At 45.1% G+C, this 18,714-nt stretch overlaps 1 protein-coding gene across 5 annotated transcripts in view; it reads right to left on the bottom strand.

Annotated features, from left to right (window-relative positions):
* Positions 1–18,714, bottom strand: part of PTPRA (protein tyrosine phosphatase receptor type A) — a 258,209-nt gene that overhangs the window by 116,645 nt on the left and 122,850 nt on the right. For all 5 annotated transcript variants that reach the window (XM_043512765.1, XM_043512763.1, XM_038398352.1 and 2 more), the window contains one exon: positions 10,532–10,604. In XM_043512765.1, the coding sequence (XP_043368700.1) occupies positions 10,532–10,558 (27 nt within the window). In that variant the 5' untranslated portion in view covers positions 10,559–10,604. The remainder of the gene's footprint in view (positions 1–10,531; positions 10,605–18,714) is intronic.

The raw sequence follows: 18,714 nt of genomic DNA, 5'->3' as shown, positions 1-18,714 counted from the left end.
GTCCCTGGAAAAATCATGGAGCAGGTCCTCAAGGAATCAATTCTGAAGCACTTAGAGGAGAGGAAAGTGATCAGGAACAGTCAGCATGGATTCACCAAGGGCAAGTCATGCCTGACTAATCTAATTGCCTTCTATGACAAGATAACTGGCTCTGTGGATGAGGGGAAAGCAGTGGACGTGTTGTTCCTTGACTTTAGCAAAGCTTTTGACACGGTCTCCCACAGTATTCTTGCCAGCAAGTTAAAGAAATATGGGTTGGATGAATGGACTATAAGGTGGATAGAAAGCTGGCTAGATCGTTGGGCTCAATGGGTAGTGATCAATGGCTCCATGTCTAGTTGGCAGGCGGTATCAAGTGGAGTGCCCCAAGGGTCGGGCCTCGGGCCGGTTTTGTTCAATATCTTCATAAATGATCCGGAGGATGGTTTGGATTGCACCCTCAGCAAGTTTGCAGATGACACTAAACTGAGAGGAGAGGTAGATACACTGGAGAGTAGGGATAGGATGCAGAGGAACCTAGACAAATTAGAGGATTGGGGCAAAAGAAATCTGATGAGGTTCAACAAGGACAAGTGCAGAGTCCTGCACTTAGGATGGAAGAATCCCATGCACCGCTACAGACTAGGGACCGAATGGCTAGGCAGCAGTTCTGCAGAGAAGGACTTAGGGGTTACAGTGGACGAGAAGCTGGATATGAGTCAACAGTGTGCCCTTGTTGCCAAGAAGGCCAATGACATTTTGGACTGTGTAAGTAGGGGCATTGCCAGCAGATCGAGGGACGTGATCATTCCCCTCTATTCGACATTGATGAAGTCTCATCTGGAGTACTGCATCCAGTTTTGGGCCCCACATGACAAGAAAGATGTGGAAAAATTGGAAAACGTCCAGCGGAGGGCAACAAAAATTATTAGGGGACTGGAACACATGACTTATGAGGAGAGGCTGAGGGAACTGGGATTATTTAATCTGCAGAAGAGAAGAATGAGGGGGGATTTGATAGCTGCTTTCAACTACCTGAAAGGGGGTTCCAAAGAGGATGGATCTAGACTGTTCTCAGTGGTAGCAGATGACAGAACAAGGAGTAATGGTCTCAAGTTGCAGTGCGGGAGGTTTAGGTTGGATATTAGGAAAAACTTTTTCACTAGGAGGATGGTGAAACACTGGAATGCGTTACCTAGGGAGGTGGTAGAATCTCCTTCCTTAGAAGTTTTTAAAGTCAAACTTGACAAAGCCCTGGCTGGGATGATTTAGTTGGGGATTGGTCCTGCTTTGAGCAGGGGATTGGACTAGATGACCTCCAGAGGTCCCTTCCAACCCTGAGATTCTATGATTTTTCGAAGGTAATAGCTTATGGCGCCGATATCTCCTCAGTCAGCTCCTTGAGTATTCTAAGATGCATTTCATCAGGCCCTGGTGACTTGAAGACATCTAACTTGTTTAAGTAATCTTTAACTTGTTCTGTCCCTGTTTTAGTCTCTGATCCTACCTCATTTTTACTGGTATTCACTATGTTAGACCTTCAATCGCTACCAACCTTTATGGTGAAAACAAAACAAAAAAATGTCATTTAGCACTTCTGCCATTTCCATATTTTCTATTATTTTTTCCTCCCTCATTGAGTAGCAGGGCTACTCTGTCCTTGGTGTTCCTCTTGCTTCTAATATATTTGTAGAATGTTTTCTTGTTACCCTTTGTGTCTCTAGCTAGTTTAATCTCGTTTTGTGCCTTGACCTTTCTAATTTTGTCCCTACATACTTATGTTATTTGTTTATATTTATCCCTTGTAATCTGACCTAGTTTCTACTTTTTGTAGGACTTTTTTGAGTTTCAGATCATTGAAGAGCTCCTGGTTAAGCCAGGCTGGTCTCTTGCCATACTTCCTATCTTTCCTATGCAGAGAGACAGTTTGCTCTTGTGCCCTTAATACTGTCTCCTTCAAAAACTGGCCAACGCTCAAATGGTTTTTTCCTTAGACTTGCTTCCCATGTGATATTACCTACTATCTCCCTGAGTTTTCTAAAGTCTGCCTTCTTGAAATCCATCATTTTTATTGTGCTGTTTTCCCTCCTACCATTCCTTAGGATCATGAACTCTACAATTTCATGATCACTTTCACCTAAACTGACTTTCACTTTCAAATTCTCAGCCAGTTCCTCCCTATTTTTCAAAATCAAATCTAGAACAGCCTCTCCCATGTAGCTTTCTCTATCTTCTGAAATAAAAAATGGTCTCCAATACATTCCCAGAATATGTGATAATCTGGGCCCTGCTATGTTATTTTCCCAACAGATATCTGGCTAGCTGAAGTCCCCCATCACCAGAGCACTGCAAATCCGCAGATATGCACTTTATATCTTCATCTGCAGACGGAGATATCCGCAACCATTTTTGTGGATAGCAGATGGATGCAGATCCAAATTTTATATCTAAAAAGCCCTGCAAATCTGCATATATCTGCTTTATATCCGCAGGTATCTGGTGATCATTTTTGCAGACTGAGGATCAGATGTGGATTCAAATTTTGTATCTGTGCAGGGCTCTAGCCATCACCACCAAGTCCTGTGCTTTGGATTTTGTTACTTGTTTATAAAAAGCCTCACCCACCTCTTCTTCCTGGTTAGGTGGTCTGCAGTAGACTCCTATCATGACAGCACCCTTGGGTTTTATCCCTTTTATCCTTACCCAGAGACTTTCAACAAGTCTGTCTCCCATTTCCATCTCAACCTCAGTCCAAAGGTATACTTTTTTAATATATATAATGCAACACCTCCCTTTTTTTCCCCTGTCCTTCCTGAGCAAGCTGTACCCTTCTATACCAATATTTCAGTCATGCATATTATCCCACCAAGTCTCTGTGATGCCAACTATGTCATAGCTATGTTTATTAACTAGCATTTCAGGTTCTTCAGACTTATTTCCCATACTTCTCACATTAGTATATAGACATCCAAGATGCTGATTTGATTCCCCCCTATGTTCTCTCCTCTCCCCCTTATCCCTGGTATAACAGCCCATGTTACTCCCAGATTCCGACTTCTCCCAGTCTCCATCTTTGTTTAAAAGGTCTTTTAAAAGCCACTCTTAAAATTGGCTTTTGGAATGGTCCTAATGGCTGATACTTGGATGCTTCTGCAGATTACTTAGAGCTTTGATTAAAAATACTAGTACAGGTTATCTGCATATCCATGTCAAAGCTGATTCTCAAGGGCTGGCCAAATGTCAGAAATGTGGCAGTAGACAACCTTCTTTCATGTCATGTGGGAGTGCCCCAAAGACAGATCTGTTCGGAGATAAAGGAGTTCACAATCCCTGAATGAAGCATTCCTTACTCAAATAAGCAATCTACCTCCCGGCTGTAATCACCATGAGGTAAAGTTCTTTTCATCACCATGAGGAGGCCAAATCTGTTTCATTTGAACAAGGAATACTTTCTTCAGCATGCAAGCATGTTATGAACAGACTGTCTTGAGACACTCCTAGGCTGCAGGGCAACATGTCTACCACCACTTTTTAATATGGCCAATTGTTCTACACCGAGTGCATAGTCTCCTCTTAAGGAGACTAGTCTATTTAGTAGCCAAGTGCCTTATAATCTTTAATGTATTTATCCTCAACATCCCTGAGGTAGGCCAGTGCTATTATACTCATTTTCCAAATGGGGACACGGAGATCCAGAGAGACAAAGTGATTTGCAGCTAGCAAGAGATGTCAAGAGTAACAAGAAGGGTTTCTTCAGGTATGTTGGCAACAAGAAGAAAGCCAAGGAAAGTGTGGGCCCCTTACTGAATGAGGGAGGCAAGCTAGTGACAGAGGATGTGGAAAAAGCTAATGTACTCAATGCTTTTTTTGCCTCTGTTTTCACTAACAAGGTCAGCTCCCAGACTGCTGTGCTGGGCATCACAAAATGGGGAAGAGATGGCCAGCCCTCTGTAGAGATAGAGGTGGTTAGGGACTATTTAGAAAAGCTGGACGTGCACAAGTCCATGGGGCCGGACGAATTGCATCCGAGAGTGCTGAAGGAATTGGCGGCTGTGATTGCAGAGCCCTTGGCCATTATCTTTGAAAACTCGTGGCGAACGGGGGAAGTCCCGGATGACTGGAAAAAGGCTAATGTAGTGCCCATCTTTAAAAAAGGGAAGAAGGAGGATCCTGGGAACTACAGGCCGGTCAGCCTCACCTCAGTCCCTGGAAAAATCATGGAGCAGGTCCTCAAAGAATCAATCCTGAAGCACTTAGAGGAGAGGAAAGTGATCAGGAACAGTCAGCATGGATTCACCAAGGGAAGGTCATGCCTGACTAATCTAATCGCCTTTTATGATGAGATTACTGGTTCTGTGGATGAAGGGAAAGCAGTGGATGTATTGTTTCTTGACTTTAGCAAAGCTTTTGACACGGTCTCCCACAGCATTCTTGTCAGCAAGTTAAGGAAGTATGGGCTGGATGAATGCACTATAAGGTGGGTAGAAAGCTGGCTAGATTGTCGGGCTCAACGGGTAGTGATCAATGGCTCCATGTCTAGTTGGCAGCCGGTGTCAAGTGGAGTGCCCCAGGGGTCGGTCCTGGGGCCCGTTTTGTTCAATATCTTCATAAATGATCTGGAGGATGGTGTGGATTGCACTCTCAGCAAATTTGCGGATGATACTAAACTGGGAGGAGTGGTAGATACGCTGGAGGGGAGGGATAGGATACAGAAGGACCTAGACAAATTGGAAGATTGGGCCAAAAGAAATCTAATGAGGTTCAATAAGGATAAGTGCAGGGTCCTGCACTTAGGATGGAAGAATCCAATGCACCGCTACAGACTAGGGACCGAATGGCTCGGCAGCAGTTCTGCGGAAAAGGACCTAGGGGTGACAGTGGACGAGAAGCTGGATATGAGTCAGCAGTGTGCCCTTGTTGCCAAGAAGGCCAATGGCATTTTGGGATGTATAAGTAGGGGCATAGCGAGCAGATCGAGGGACGTGATCGTTCCCCTCTATTCGACACTGGTGAGGCCTCATCTGGAGTACTGTGTCCAGTTTTGGGCCCCACACTACAAGAAGGATGTGGATAAATTGGAAAGAGTACAGCGAAGGGCAACAAAAATGATTAGGGGTCTAGAGCACATGACTTATGAGGAGAGGCTGAGGGAGCTGGGATTGTTTAGTCTCCAGAAGAGAAGAATGAGGGGGGATTTGATAGCTGCTTTCAACTACCTGAAAGGGGGTTTCAAAGAGGATGGCTCTAGACTGTTCTCAATGGTAGCAGATGACAGAACGAGGAGTAATGGTCTCAAGTTGCAATGGGGGAGGTTTAGATTGGATATTAGGAAAAACTTTTTCACTAAGAGGGTGGTGAAACACTGGAATGCGTTACCTAGGGAGGTGGTAGAATCTCCTTCCTTAGAGGTTTTTAAGGTCAGGCTTGACAAAGCCCTGGCTAGGATGATTTAACTGGGACTTGGTCCTGCTTTGAGCAGGGGGTTGGACTAGATGACCTTCTGGGGTCCCTTCCAACCCTGATATTCTATGATTCTATGATTTGCCCAAGGTCCACAGACAGTCTGCAGTAGGACAGGGAACTGAACCTGGATCTCCAAAGTCCCAAGCTAGCACCCAAACCGCTGGACCATTCTCTCTCCCAGTCACTGGCTGTAATGTTAGTACTGTAGAGGGAGCAAGACACAGAGGGTATGTCTACACTGCAATTAAAAACCCACAGCTGGCCCAAGCCAGCTGACTCGGGTTGTGGGACTCAGGGCTGTCTAACTGCAGTGCAGACTTCCATGCTCGGCCAAAGCCTGGGCTCCAGGACCCTCGGACCTCAAAGGGTCCTAGAGGTCGGGCTCCAGGCCAAGCCCAGAAGTATATGCTGCAGTTAAACAGCCCTGCAGCCCAAGTCAGCTGGCACAGGCCAGCTGCAGGTGTCTAACTGCAATGCACACATACTCCCAGGATACTTCTATCCTGCAGTCAGCTGACTCGGGCTTACAAGGTTCAGGAGGTAGGGCTAAAAATTGCAGTTTAGATGTTCAGGTTTGGGCTCCAGGCCCTGAGACCCAGTGAGGGGTTCAGCCGGAATGTCTACATTGTGATTTTTATCCCCATAGCCTGAATCCATTGACCCAGGCTCAGACACAATGACACAGGTTTTTACTATGATATAGACATACCCTCAGGGTCTGAGTCTCATTTACACCAAGGCCACTTTTCACTGTTCTGCTGAAAGTGAATTAAGCAGAAAGATAATCAACAAAAATTTAAATAATAGGACATTGTTGGCAGCGTTGTTGTAGCCGTTTGGTCCCACATATTAGAGACACAAGGTGGGTAAGGTAATATCTTTTATTGGACCATCTTCTGTTGGTGAGAGAGACAAGCTAGAGATCTGTGTAGCTTGAAAGCTTCTCTTTCGCCAACAGAAATTGGTATAATAAAGGATAGTACCTTACCCACCTTGTTTCTCTAGGAATCAAATGAGAGCGGGGAAGAGCATCGATTTCATCCTGCACAGAAGCCAGCATAAGAATAATTCCCTTCAGTCTGTTTTCCAGACTTTTGTCCAGTCTGGTTTTAAATGCATCACACAGAGTTGAGGTTTTCAGCACTTCCTTTGACAGTTTACCAGATCATACTAGACATGAAAAGCAACATTCATCTCAAACTACCACCTTGCCACCCACTGCCTCTTATTTGCTCAGTATATCTACACGTACATTTTTATTCAGAAGCATTAACACAACTATAAATTCTAATGTAGACACGACACCAAAACATTTGTTCCAGGGCACAGAGAGTAGACTGCTGGTTATATTTAATGCTGAAGCCTAGATTATATTGTTCTGTTAACAGTTCTCAAAATAAACACCTCTGTGTTGACATCACTCCTGTTTATTACAACTTATTCTAGCTCTCCCCAACTCTAGCGTCATAAGCCACTGAAGAAGCTTCACTCAGCTCTCTTCTTGCTCCTATATATATATCTCCTATTTCTCAGATTGTACAATACTGCATTGGATTCTTATGGCAAGTTATAAAAATAGGGGGAAGTCTCCTTGTCAAAGTCAACCTTTTAGATGATGAACATGTGATTAGTTGATATGAACCTGTAGCACTTGTTTAAGCCAGACATCCACTCATTCTTTTCTTCTGTGTGTCTAGCCATGGAGGCGAAAAGTATTACAACTAGTTTATTCAATCCCCTGGCTTCAGTTTAAATTTCACCATAACCTGTGTGTATGTTAAAGCTGAGCTGAACCAAGAATTTGATAAACAGGCTTTATGTTTTTTGTGTGTGAGAGAAAAACCTTTGGGTCTAGGTGACCTTTTCCTATTTGTGAGGATGTTTCATTATTCACTGAACAACTTGGATCAATAGTTTTCAGCCTATGGCTTGCCTGAAAAATTCAGCTACTTGCTATTTGGTAGTTAACATGTGTTAAACTAGTAATTTTACAAAAAGAAAATGCCTCTAAAGGAATACTGGGGTATTTGCATCAAGCAACTGACAAGAGTTAAGCATCAGATTCATAAACATTAAGGCCAAAAGGGACCACAATATGGTCATCTAGTGCAACCGCCTATGTAACTCAGGCCATATAATTTCATCCAGTAATTCCTGCAGTGTAGGGAATCATTCTTTCCAGTTACGTAATTGAGCACTATTGCAAACCAAACAACTGTGGAAGAGGTTAAAGGAATGAGAGGTGTATCTGAATATCTCCATGTGTACCTATGGTACTGTCTATACCAGAGAACCCCCTTGGTTGTAGCTACTGACTAGTATTTTATCTAACTTGATCAAAAAAAGACTACCTCTCCCAAGAGGCAGGATAACCACATGGGCTTTAACATGGCATCTTCTAGACACTGCTTGAACCATATACCGACTCATCTTATGGATGCTCAGATACTATGGAGCATGGCATGAATGCCTATACAGATGTTCATTTTGTGAAAGGAATCATCCATGCAAATTCCTTCACAAGTACATTCCACACAGCTCTTATCCTAAGCCAAACAAGAAGTGCAAATACATTTAAGATCCACAAACCTATTGTAAATCATTTGCTCTGGTCAGAAAATGAATTTCCATCTCTTCCTCCAACTACCAACCAGTGAGCTAACACTACACATGAAACCCATTGTTTCCACTGGTGTTACCTAAAGACAGCACCCGTTTTACAGCATGCAGCTTTCTTGCATGGGCGAAGAACGGACACACTGGATCAAATGTTCATTTATGATACATTCTTGCAGTCAACTGGACTGCATGCATGTAAGAGGGGAAAATCTAGCCCACAATGCGGCACTGTGCCTTAAGACATGGATGCAAGATTTCATGAGCAATCTCACTTCCATGTACCTCTGGACAGGAATGATGGGAATTTAGAGGCTGATCACCACTCTGAAGGCAACGGCAGTCTTTCCGTGGACAACAGGGCAAGTTGTGTTGGGCCTTTAGAGAAAGGCAAAAAAAGATGAATGAGGCTGGACTTAAATAATATGTCTAGAGTGATAAAGCAATGCATAAGGGACAAGAAGAATTAATAACTATCTACACGTTTGGGATTTGGAGGGTGTGAACTGCAAGTGGGTGTGGGAGAGGGAGGGGAGCCTTCATGTCGGGTGTTCAATGGGGGGGATAACTAGGAGTTGTAAGATGAAATTGAGCAAGGAAACATTTAGACTGAACAACAAGAAAAAAAAAGTTACCTAATGGTGAAATCTCTTAGGTTGTGGAACATTCAGCCAAGGAAAACTAGAACATGTGGAAGGAGATACTGTAAGATAATTCTTTATCGACAGAAGGACAATGACCTAAGAGGTCTCTCCTGTGCATGACTAACATTGTTTCTATGATCACAGTCTAATGTCTGCAACATAACATCATGACACATTGTGCTGCCCGTCTCATTCATCTCCTAGTTATGGCCATGTGAGCTGGACAAGACAAAGAGGATCAGAAGAAAGGATACCAAAGAAGGTAGGTAAATGATACAAACTATGAATGAAAGGAAGGATGGCTAACTGGAGACCTGGAAAACAAATCTGGATTTAATATTCCTACCCACACCACATACCTACACCCATACACACTACACACCACATACCTTCTTCCATACCACCACCCATGCATGGAACATCCTGCCTACATCCAGAATACCCTACTCACAAGTAGACCCCCCACATTAATTTCCTGTTGGACTCTTCATGGAGTAAAGTACTACTCAAGATGAACAGGGGTGTCAGTTTCTAGCCCTCTGTCTTGCACAGTGCCAAACAGGATCAGTGAATCCTAATATCACAAAAAAAAGTTCTAAACTACTATATTGGGTATAGTTTGACTGGCAATTTGTATTTCTAATCTCACTACAGTATTTCACGTTTGCTTTTTTTTTTTTTTAAGTGGATTATTTGCAGAGAATTTAATATAAATTGGTGGTCAGCAGAACAGTGCTGGAGTGATGGCCAATACACACAAGGTAATTCTCGCGGTCTCTACAATAGTTCCAGTACAGCTCCACCAGAAGGTTGCAATAGCAGGAGACCTAATGTAGAACAGGAAGTGCGGATAGAACCGGCAGTGTGGATAGAGCACTACCATGAAAATCAGGAAACCTGGGTTCTCCTCCCAGCTCTACCAGCGAACCCTCTGTCTGTTTTCCCTCCTGCCCCTTATCTTGTCTAATTCAACAAGAAACTTCTCAGGGCTAAGCCTGGCTTATGTGTGTATACAAAGCCTGGGACAAATCAACTCTTTCAGTGCTACCATAATACAAATAATGAGTAGTGTAATGGTGTTTTACTGTTATGGTACCTAATCCTGCACAGATTGTGGTGGTGAAAGTGCACTGTCTACATAAACATTCAATTTTTGCTACCTGTAGCAGAATGGAAACAAGAAGCTTTCTGAAAAGTGCAAATATAGACAAGACACAAATTATTACAGTGAGGAGTGTCACAAAAATACCTATAAATAAATGCCAGGCCTGAGTACGTTTATATTTGCTTTTCACATCTTCTCCCAGTACATTCATGTTTTCAGCAAAACAAGAATCCTTCTGTATCTAATCAATCAACACTTCTGTACCAACCATGGCATCTGGGGACAGACTAGCTGACCACAGCACTTTAAGATGATAGAAATAGACTAATAAAATATATTCTACTTAGTAGCTCAAAATGACAGGTGAGAACTTGAATTGCAAACTCAACCACTTAGTTTCAAGAGAACAAAAATTACTATACTGAGCACTTCAAATAAAAGTTTTTACAATTTAAAGAGCTTCTTATTATCCTTAAGGAAGATGATAGTATTTTTTCCATTGTATATGTTCCAGGTTATTCTTAAAATGCAAGACAATTTTTTCCCCCATTTAAAGGGACATTTCTAAGAACAAGTTAGTACTTTAGCAGTGTCCCAATACCACCTTTGATTATTAGTAAATTTTAAATAAAGCAAGGACTATAATTTGCCTTCTAAATCCCAAGGCCTACTTCAAGAAGAGGGGAAATTGGGTGATGCCAAAATAAGTGATTCATTCCCTTACCTTAATCATCGTAAGCACATCATCCATCCGTCAAGTCCTTAGGATCCCATACAGGTTCTTCTAAGTGTGTCCCCTGCAAGCAAACAAACAAAAACAAAAAATGAAGACTTAATTCAAACAAACTATACAATTACAAACATTTTTAGGAAAGATATGAAAGAGCAAAACACTTTCAACTGCCTTCAGCAAATCACTTCCACTTCACTTGCTCTCTATCCAGAACATAAATGTACCTGATGTTATTGTACAACTATAAAGAGACCCTGAGAGAGAAAAAAAATAATACATGGACACATCTTTAAATTCCACTGAAATATGATGGACATAACCTCATCGTGTTTCCAGTCTCTTATATAGTAGTAAGCATGCATAGGAGATAATATGGCCTTAAAATGAGCAATCAGTATAAAAACAGGTCTGTAGGAGATATGGTCCACATTAGGGATCGGGTGGGGGTGATTACTTTTTGAGTTCAAATCAGTCTCAGAAGAGTCACCCCTTTCTTGCTGTTGATGAAAACCAAGACTGAGGCTAAATCACCAAGCAGGACACTATGACATATGCAATTTTCATGGAGCATCAGTTTTGGGAACATCCTTCAGGAAACTGTACCAGAGACACACACACACCCCACCCCCAACCCTCCTACTCCATCTCATCATAGTCCTGAAACACGTGTCCCAGCTGAGTCTTCATTACTATGTGACTTACCAAGTCTGGGCATGAGTCCCATCTTATGTACAGCCTGGGCAAAAGCAGAATGTCTTCAGCAGCCTACAATGACATTCATGGGACAGAGGGGTGTCTCTATGTCAGATCAGAACTGGCTTTGGGTGTGCAGGACACCCTTACTTGACTGGTAGAAGAGGTTGTTTCTTGGCTGGTCTCTTGGATTTGCAGCACAATGCCAAATTTAATCTGAAGCTAGTGCTGCTGTTTGAGCAGAATGACTGGGGGTGGGGGGGGGAGGGGAAGAGTTGGAAGAAAGGAGGGAGGGAAATGAGAGAGAGACAGTGAAGGGAATAACTTGACTGTGACTTCCATCTCAAAGAGAGCTGGGCTCAAGAGCCAGCACATTAGGGTGACCATATTTCTTAAAGTAAAAATGGGATGGCCCAGGGCTCACCTGAGCTGCTCCCTTCCCTTCCCCGCTCCCACACACACACACACACACACACACACACACACACCTCCCGAGCACAGGGCTCACCAGAGCCACCCTCCTCACACCACCTAGGGCTGGGGCTGACCTACTGAGCCCCGTGCCGCCTGCAGCTGGGGCTGACCTACTGAGCCCCGTGCCGCCTGCAGCTGGGGCTGGGGTTGACCCCTCCCCAAGGTCCATGCCACCAGAGCCCTGTGCTGCCCACAGCTAGTGCTGACCTGCTGACTTCCACGCCACCTGGGGAGAGGGATGGGGGGGTTGTCAGCTCTGAAGGCAGCACTGCCTGCTGGAAGCAAAATTTCTCCACTCTCCTACTGACAGGCAATGCTGCCTTCAGCTGACCCCCGGACAGCAGCCGCCACTCTCAACTCTGCCTTGCGGCCAGGACAAATGCTCAGTTTTGGCAAAAAGGTAGAGATGACTAGGACAGAGCTGAAAAAGGGGGACTGTCCTGTACATATGGTCATCCTAAGCACACTAGTCGTTCTGTGAAGGAAGTAGAGGACTGGCATGAGGAAGAGGCAGTCGCCTCTCTATAGTCAGGCTTGAGACCCGCTTTTCATTCTAAGGCCTCACTTGACCTCCCTCTAAATGACAGTCATTTCAACTTCACATTTTGTATGGAAAAGTCTATACACAAAAGAGACAGGGTTTCAGTTTTACTATTTTTTGGGGCGTGGAGGAGTTGAGTGTGGGAGAGAGGCAGGTACAAGAGAGACAGCAAATCTGAGGTGATTCTGAAAAGCCATTTCCAAGATACAGAACTCCATTTAAAAAAAAAAGTTTCTTAGCATTTTGAAAATTCTTCCAATGCTTCTTTTCCAAGTCTGGACTTACACTGTTCTCATAACTTCTAAGAAGTAGAATAGTCAAGAGATCTAAGGGGAGATTTTCAAAAAGGCATAAACTGCCTTTGAAAAACCTGCCCTTTACAACTGTGGCCAGTTTTGACAGCATGAAAGCTATATTGGGGACATTGTTCTCTGGTCCAGTATGGACCTCTAGATAGTCCATGAGGCTCTCATGGATTTTTAAATGGCTCCAAATGACTCAAGCACCTAAATTATCATTTTCGAAAAAAGCATGTAGAACTAACTAACTCTTTTCCTTACAAAGAGAACCACAAAAATGTAAAAGCAGTCACTAGCCAAAGAATTCCCATACTTTACAATGTTTGAAATTTCACCTTCTCTCTGCATTCCCTTTGATTTTGATTGCTAGTTTTGTTTTATAATACTGTTTTTGTAAATAGGTGTTTTTATCTGTAAGTAATTGATATGTACTCTCAACTTCGGTATTTTTTGTCTGGAAATAAACTCTAAACACAGCAGGAAAGATAGATAACTCATAAGATGTTAACTAGAAACACTGTCCACCAAAACAGAAACATTGTATTTCCACACAGAGGCCCCAACCCAAACCCACATTAATAGTGAAATCGGTATTACAGGTGGAACGCAGGAACTCTGGCATCAAGGCCCAGTTTTATTTCATTACCATCTGGCTTAGAATAGGATCATTTTTTATTTTCTAAATTTTCAGCGCTCAATTCTTGAAATGCCTATAGATTGCTATTAAAATGTATTGTAAATAGGGCTGCTGAATAATTGCAGTTAACTCATGAGATTAACTAAAAAAATTAATCACCATTAATTGCAGTTTTAATTGCGCTGTTAAACAATAGAATACCAATTGAAATGTATTCAATATTTTGGATGTTTTTCTACATTTTCAAATATATTAATTTCAATTACAACACAGGTTTCAGAGTAGCAGCCATGTTCGTCTGTATTCACAAAAAGAAAAGAAGTACTTGTGGCACCTTAGAGACTAAACACATTTATTTGAGCGTAAGCTTTCGTGAGCTACAGCTCATTTCACTGGATGCATTCAAGTGTACACTTCTCACTTTATACTGTTTTTATTACAAATATTTGCACTGTAAAAAGATAAACAAAAGAAACAGCATTTTTCAGTTCATCTCACACATGTATGTAATGCAATCTCCATGCATAAAGGGACATAAATGGACATATGAATCTTTAGCACATCTGGCACGTAAATATCTTGCAATGCCAGCTACAACAGTGCCATATGAATTGCCTGTTCTCACTTTCAGGTGACATTGTGAACAAGAAGTGGGCAGCATTATCTCCTGCAAATGTAAACAAACTTGTTTGCCTGAGAGATTGGCTGAACAAGAAATAGGACTGAGTGGACTTGCAGACTTTAAAATTTTCATTTTTATTTTTAAATGCAGGGGTTTTTTTGTACATAATTCTACATTTGTAAGTTCAATTTTCATGATAAAGAGATTGCACTACAATACTTGTATTAGGTGAATTGAAAAAAAGACAGTTACCTTTTCTGTAACTGGTGTTCTTCAAGATGTGTTGCTCATGTCTATTCCAAAACAGATGTGAATGCTCGCCACATGCACCAGTGCCGGAAGTTTTTCCCCTAGCAGTACCTCTGGGGGGGAGTGCCCCCTGCGACCCCTGGAGTGGCGCCTGCCTGGCGTGGTATAAGGGGATCTGTGTGCTCCCCCCATTCTCAGTTCCTTCTTGCCGGACAACTCCGACAGAGGGGAAGGAGGACGGGATGTGGAATAGATATGAGCAACACATCTCTAAGAACACCAGTTATGGAAAAAGTAACTGTCTTTTCTTCGAGTGATTGCTCATGCATTTTCAACAATAGGTGATTCCAAGCTATATCTGTTGGAGGTGGGTAGGAGTTCACAAGTTCCCAGGACGAAGGAAAGCCCTGCCGAACCCGATTGGTTTGGGGGACAATAGCATAGTGCGAGATGAACGTGTGAACCGTAGAACATGTGGCGGCCCCACAAATGTCCTGGATGGGGAGGTGGGCCACGAAGGCAGCCAACGAGGCCTGCACCCGATTCGAGTGTGCCCTCACAATGGATTGCGCGGGGACACCCATCAGCTCATAACTGGAACAGATGCACGAAGTGATCTGATTGGAAAGCCACTGAGTGGGAATCGGCTGGCTCCTTGTGCGCTCAGCCGAGGCGACGAACAGTTACGAGGACTTTCTGAACGGCTTGGTCCACTCGAGGTAGAAAGCCAGAGCCCACTGCACATCAAGCATGTGGAGACAGCGCTCCGCACAGATGCGCGAGGCTTGGGGCAGAGACGGCAGCTCGGAGGTCAGGGCCCCAAGCTCTGAGACTTGCCTGGCTGACGTGATTGCAATCAGGAGGGCCACCTTCCATGAGAGGTGACACCAGGAGCACGTGGCCAGTGGTTCCAACGGGGAACCTGTGAAACGAGCCAACACCAGGTTTACGTCCCACTGCAGGACCGGGGGTCTAGAATACAGAAAGAGACGGTCCAAACCTTTAAGGAACTGGCTAATCATAGCATGGGAAAATACCGTATGCCCTTGCACCGGCCGATGGAAGGCTGATATAGCTGCCAAGTGCACCTTGACTGAGGAGGGTGCCAAGCCCTGGTCCTCAGGTGAAGGAGGTAAATCAAGGATAAACTGGATTGGTGCAGCCACAGAAGAGACATCCTAGTCTGCCGCGCACTTAGAAAACCGGGACCTCTTTGCCAAATAATTGCAGCAAGTGGAGGGATGTCTACTTTCGAGGAGGACATGCTGAACCTGTTCTGAGCATGTCCTTTCTTCTTCACTGAGCAGCCACGCCGTGAGGTGAAGAGCCACTAGGTTGGGATGGAGGCGGCGGCACTGGTCCTGAGAGAGCAAGTCTAAGCGGAGTGGCAATGGCCACGACAGAGCTACCGCCAGACCTGTGAGGGTCCCATACCAATGCTGCCTGGGCCACGCCGGGGCAATAAGGAGGACCTAGGCCTTGTCCGTCTTTATCTTCTCCAAGACCCTGCTGATTAGAGAGAACAGGGGGAAGGCGTAGAGAAATCAGCCTGACCAGGACAGGAGAAAGCCATCGGAGACAACACCCCTTCCCAGCCCCGCCCTGGAGCAGAACCTGGGGCATCGCCGGTTCTGCTGAGTCGCTAATAGATCCATCTGGGGAGTTCCCCACCTTCGGAAGAGCCGGTGGACCACTTCTGGGTGGAGGGACCACTCGTGTTACGAGGAAAAGTCCCTGTTCAAGCGATCAGCCCTCTCATTCCGGGCGCCCGGTAGGTGGATGCCATGGGATATACAGAAGTCCCACAGCCAGAGGGCTTTGTGGCAGATGGCAGAGGATCGGGCCCCACCTTACCTGTTGATATAGAACATCGAGGCCATGTTCTCTGGAAGGACCTTGACTACCTTGTCCTCGAGGTGTGAGCAGAAGGCCATGCACGCCAGCCGCACCGCCCTGAGCTCCTTCACTTTTATATGTAGGGTCAGGTCTTGAGCCGATCACAGGCCTTGGGTCTGAAAGTTCCCCACACGGGCCCCCCAACCGAGGTTCGACGCATCGGACACCAGCTCCAACAATCGGGGCCCTGTCCCTGAACGGGACACATTGGAGCATGTTGTTTGGGGCGGACCACCACTGTAGGGAGGTGATTACAGAGTCCGGCACGGTGAGGAGGTTGTCCATCCTGTCCGCGGCCTGGGAGAACATCAAGGCCAACCAGAGCTGGAAGGGCCTCATCCTGAGTCCAGCGTGACGGACCATGTATGTGCATGCCGACATGTGATCCAAAAGTTGCAGGCAAACCCTGGTTGTTGTCACTGGGAACCTTGTGACCGAGTCGATGAGATCTGTCAGGGTCTCAAATCTGTCTGGTGGGAGAGAAACCCTGGCCGACACTGCATCCAGGAACGTCCCGATAAACTCTATGCGTTGGACCGGGACTAACGTGGACTTGGTGTTGTTTACCAACAGGCCCAAGGCAGTGCATGTGGACAGGAGGAGCGGACCCGTGACAGCAAGACACCAGCGATCGACACCCGGGGCTAAGATGTCTTGGAGGAGACTTGGAACGGGAACGGCACTGACGATCGTGCCGTGACCGACATAGATATTCGCTCCTTGAGAACGAGCGGTGCCAAGAGTCCCGGACAGACGGAACCCAGAGACAGACAGTCTGGTCGGCATCGAGGGTGATGGACTCTGCCCCGAATGGTCGCTAGGCGGGGAACGGCGTCAGGAATGTACCCTCGAAAGAGACCAGTACCAGGCCAGAGGTGGCTGCGGAGATCCCAGTGGCAGCTTGCCTCTGGAGCGTGGGGCCAACTTCAGTGATGCTCCAGGCACCGGCACGGACATAACATCCCAGGCCGCCTGGAGGACTCTGGGCATGAACGGCATCCGAAGAGGCCTGTTCCAAAGGGGCCAGGCTACTCCGCTCAACATGAGTCGGGGGGCCTCGGGCCCGGTGGGAACTGAGGACTGCCCAATATGGGCCTAGACTCTGTCCAAGACTTCCCTCAGTGCCGCTGCGAAGAGGGAGTCTTTCTGGCCCTCTTGGTGTGCTCTGTGAAGGGGGAGCGGTGCCGATTGGTCGATGACACCAGAGGGCGGCCACATACCGATGCCGCGGTGCCAGATATCAGTTGGGAGCGGCATGCCAGAGCGGGGGTCAGTGCCGACTCCATCAGGATGGCCCAGAGCCTAATGTCCCTTTCTCTTTTGGTCCAAGGCTTAAACAACTTGCAAATCTTGCGCCTTTCGCTGATATGGGTTTCTCCCAAACAGCACAAACAGTCTGTGTGTGGGTCACTTCTTCGCACAGAAAGCCTACAAAGAACTGCACAACTTAAACCCCAGGGTGCGGGGCATGCCCTGTCCCGGGCTCACTGACTAACTAAGCTAACTAATTAAACAGCTAACTAACTACAGGTACTAACACTGAACAAACGAACTGTTCTGGGAACAAGCTACAGAACAGCTGGAGCACAGCAGTTCCAATGCACCTACACTGGTGGCAAGAAGGAACTGAGGGTGGGGGGAGTGCGCAGTTCCCCTTATACTGCACCAGGCAGGCACCACTCTAGGGGTTGCAGGGGGCGCTCCCCCCTACGGGTACTGCTAGGGGAAAAACTTCCGGCACCGGTGCATGTGGTGAGCACGCACACCAATTGTGGAATACACAAACAATCACGCGAAGAAGAAGATTATATTATTATAATATATAGACTATAATAATATAATATTATACAGGAGGATCTGGATGACCTTGTAACCTGGAGTAATAGTAATAGGATGAAATTTAATAGTGAGAAGTGTAAGGTTATGCATTTAGGGATTAATAACAAGAATTTTAGTTATAAGTTGGCGACGCATCAATTAGAAGTAACGGAAGAGGAGAAGGACCTTGGAGTATTGGTTGATCATAGGATGACTATGAGCTGCCAATGTGATATGGCTGTGAAAAAAGCTAATGCAGTTTTGGGATGCATCAGGAGAGGCGTTTTCAGTAGGGATAAGGAGGTTTTAGTACCATTATACAAGGCACTGGTGAGACCTCGCCTAGAATACTGTGTGCAGTTCTGGTCTCCCATGTTTAAAAAGGATGAATTCAAACTGGAGCAGGTACAGAGATGGGCTACTAGGATGATCCGAGGAATGGAAAACTTGTCTTATGAAAGGAGACTTAAAGGAGCTTGGCTTGTTTAGCCTAACTAAAAGAAGGTTGAGGGGAGATATGATTGCTCTCTATAAATATATCAGAGAGATAAATACAGGAGAGGGAGAGGAATTATTTAAGCTCAGCACCAATGTGGACACAAGAACAAATGGGTATAAACTGGCCACCAGGAAGTTGAGACTTGAAATTAGACGAAGGTTTCTAACCATCAGAGGAGTGAAGTTTTGGAATAGCCTTCCAAGGGAAGCAGTGGGGGCAAAAGATCTATCTGGTTTTAAGATTCTACTGGATAAGTTTATGGAGGAGATGGTATGATGGGATAATGGGATTTTGATAAGTAATTGATCTTTAAATATTCAGGGTAAATAGGACTAATCCCCTGAGATGGGATATTAGATGGATGGGATCTGAGTTACCCAGGAAAGAATTTTCTGAAGTATCTGGCTGGTGAATCTTGCCCATATGCTCAGGGTTTAGCTGATCGC

The sequence above is a fragment of the Dermochelys coriacea genome, chromosome 4, assembly GCF_009764565.3.
Source record: "Dermochelys coriacea isolate rDerCor1 chromosome 4, rDerCor1.pri.v4, whole genome shotgun sequence".
Taxonomy (NCBI): domain Eukaryota; kingdom Metazoa; phylum Chordata; order Testudines; family Dermochelyidae; genus Dermochelys; species Dermochelys coriacea.
The sequence above is the reverse complement of the archived record's forward strand: the minus strand, read 5'-3'. Positions and strand labels throughout refer to the sequence as shown.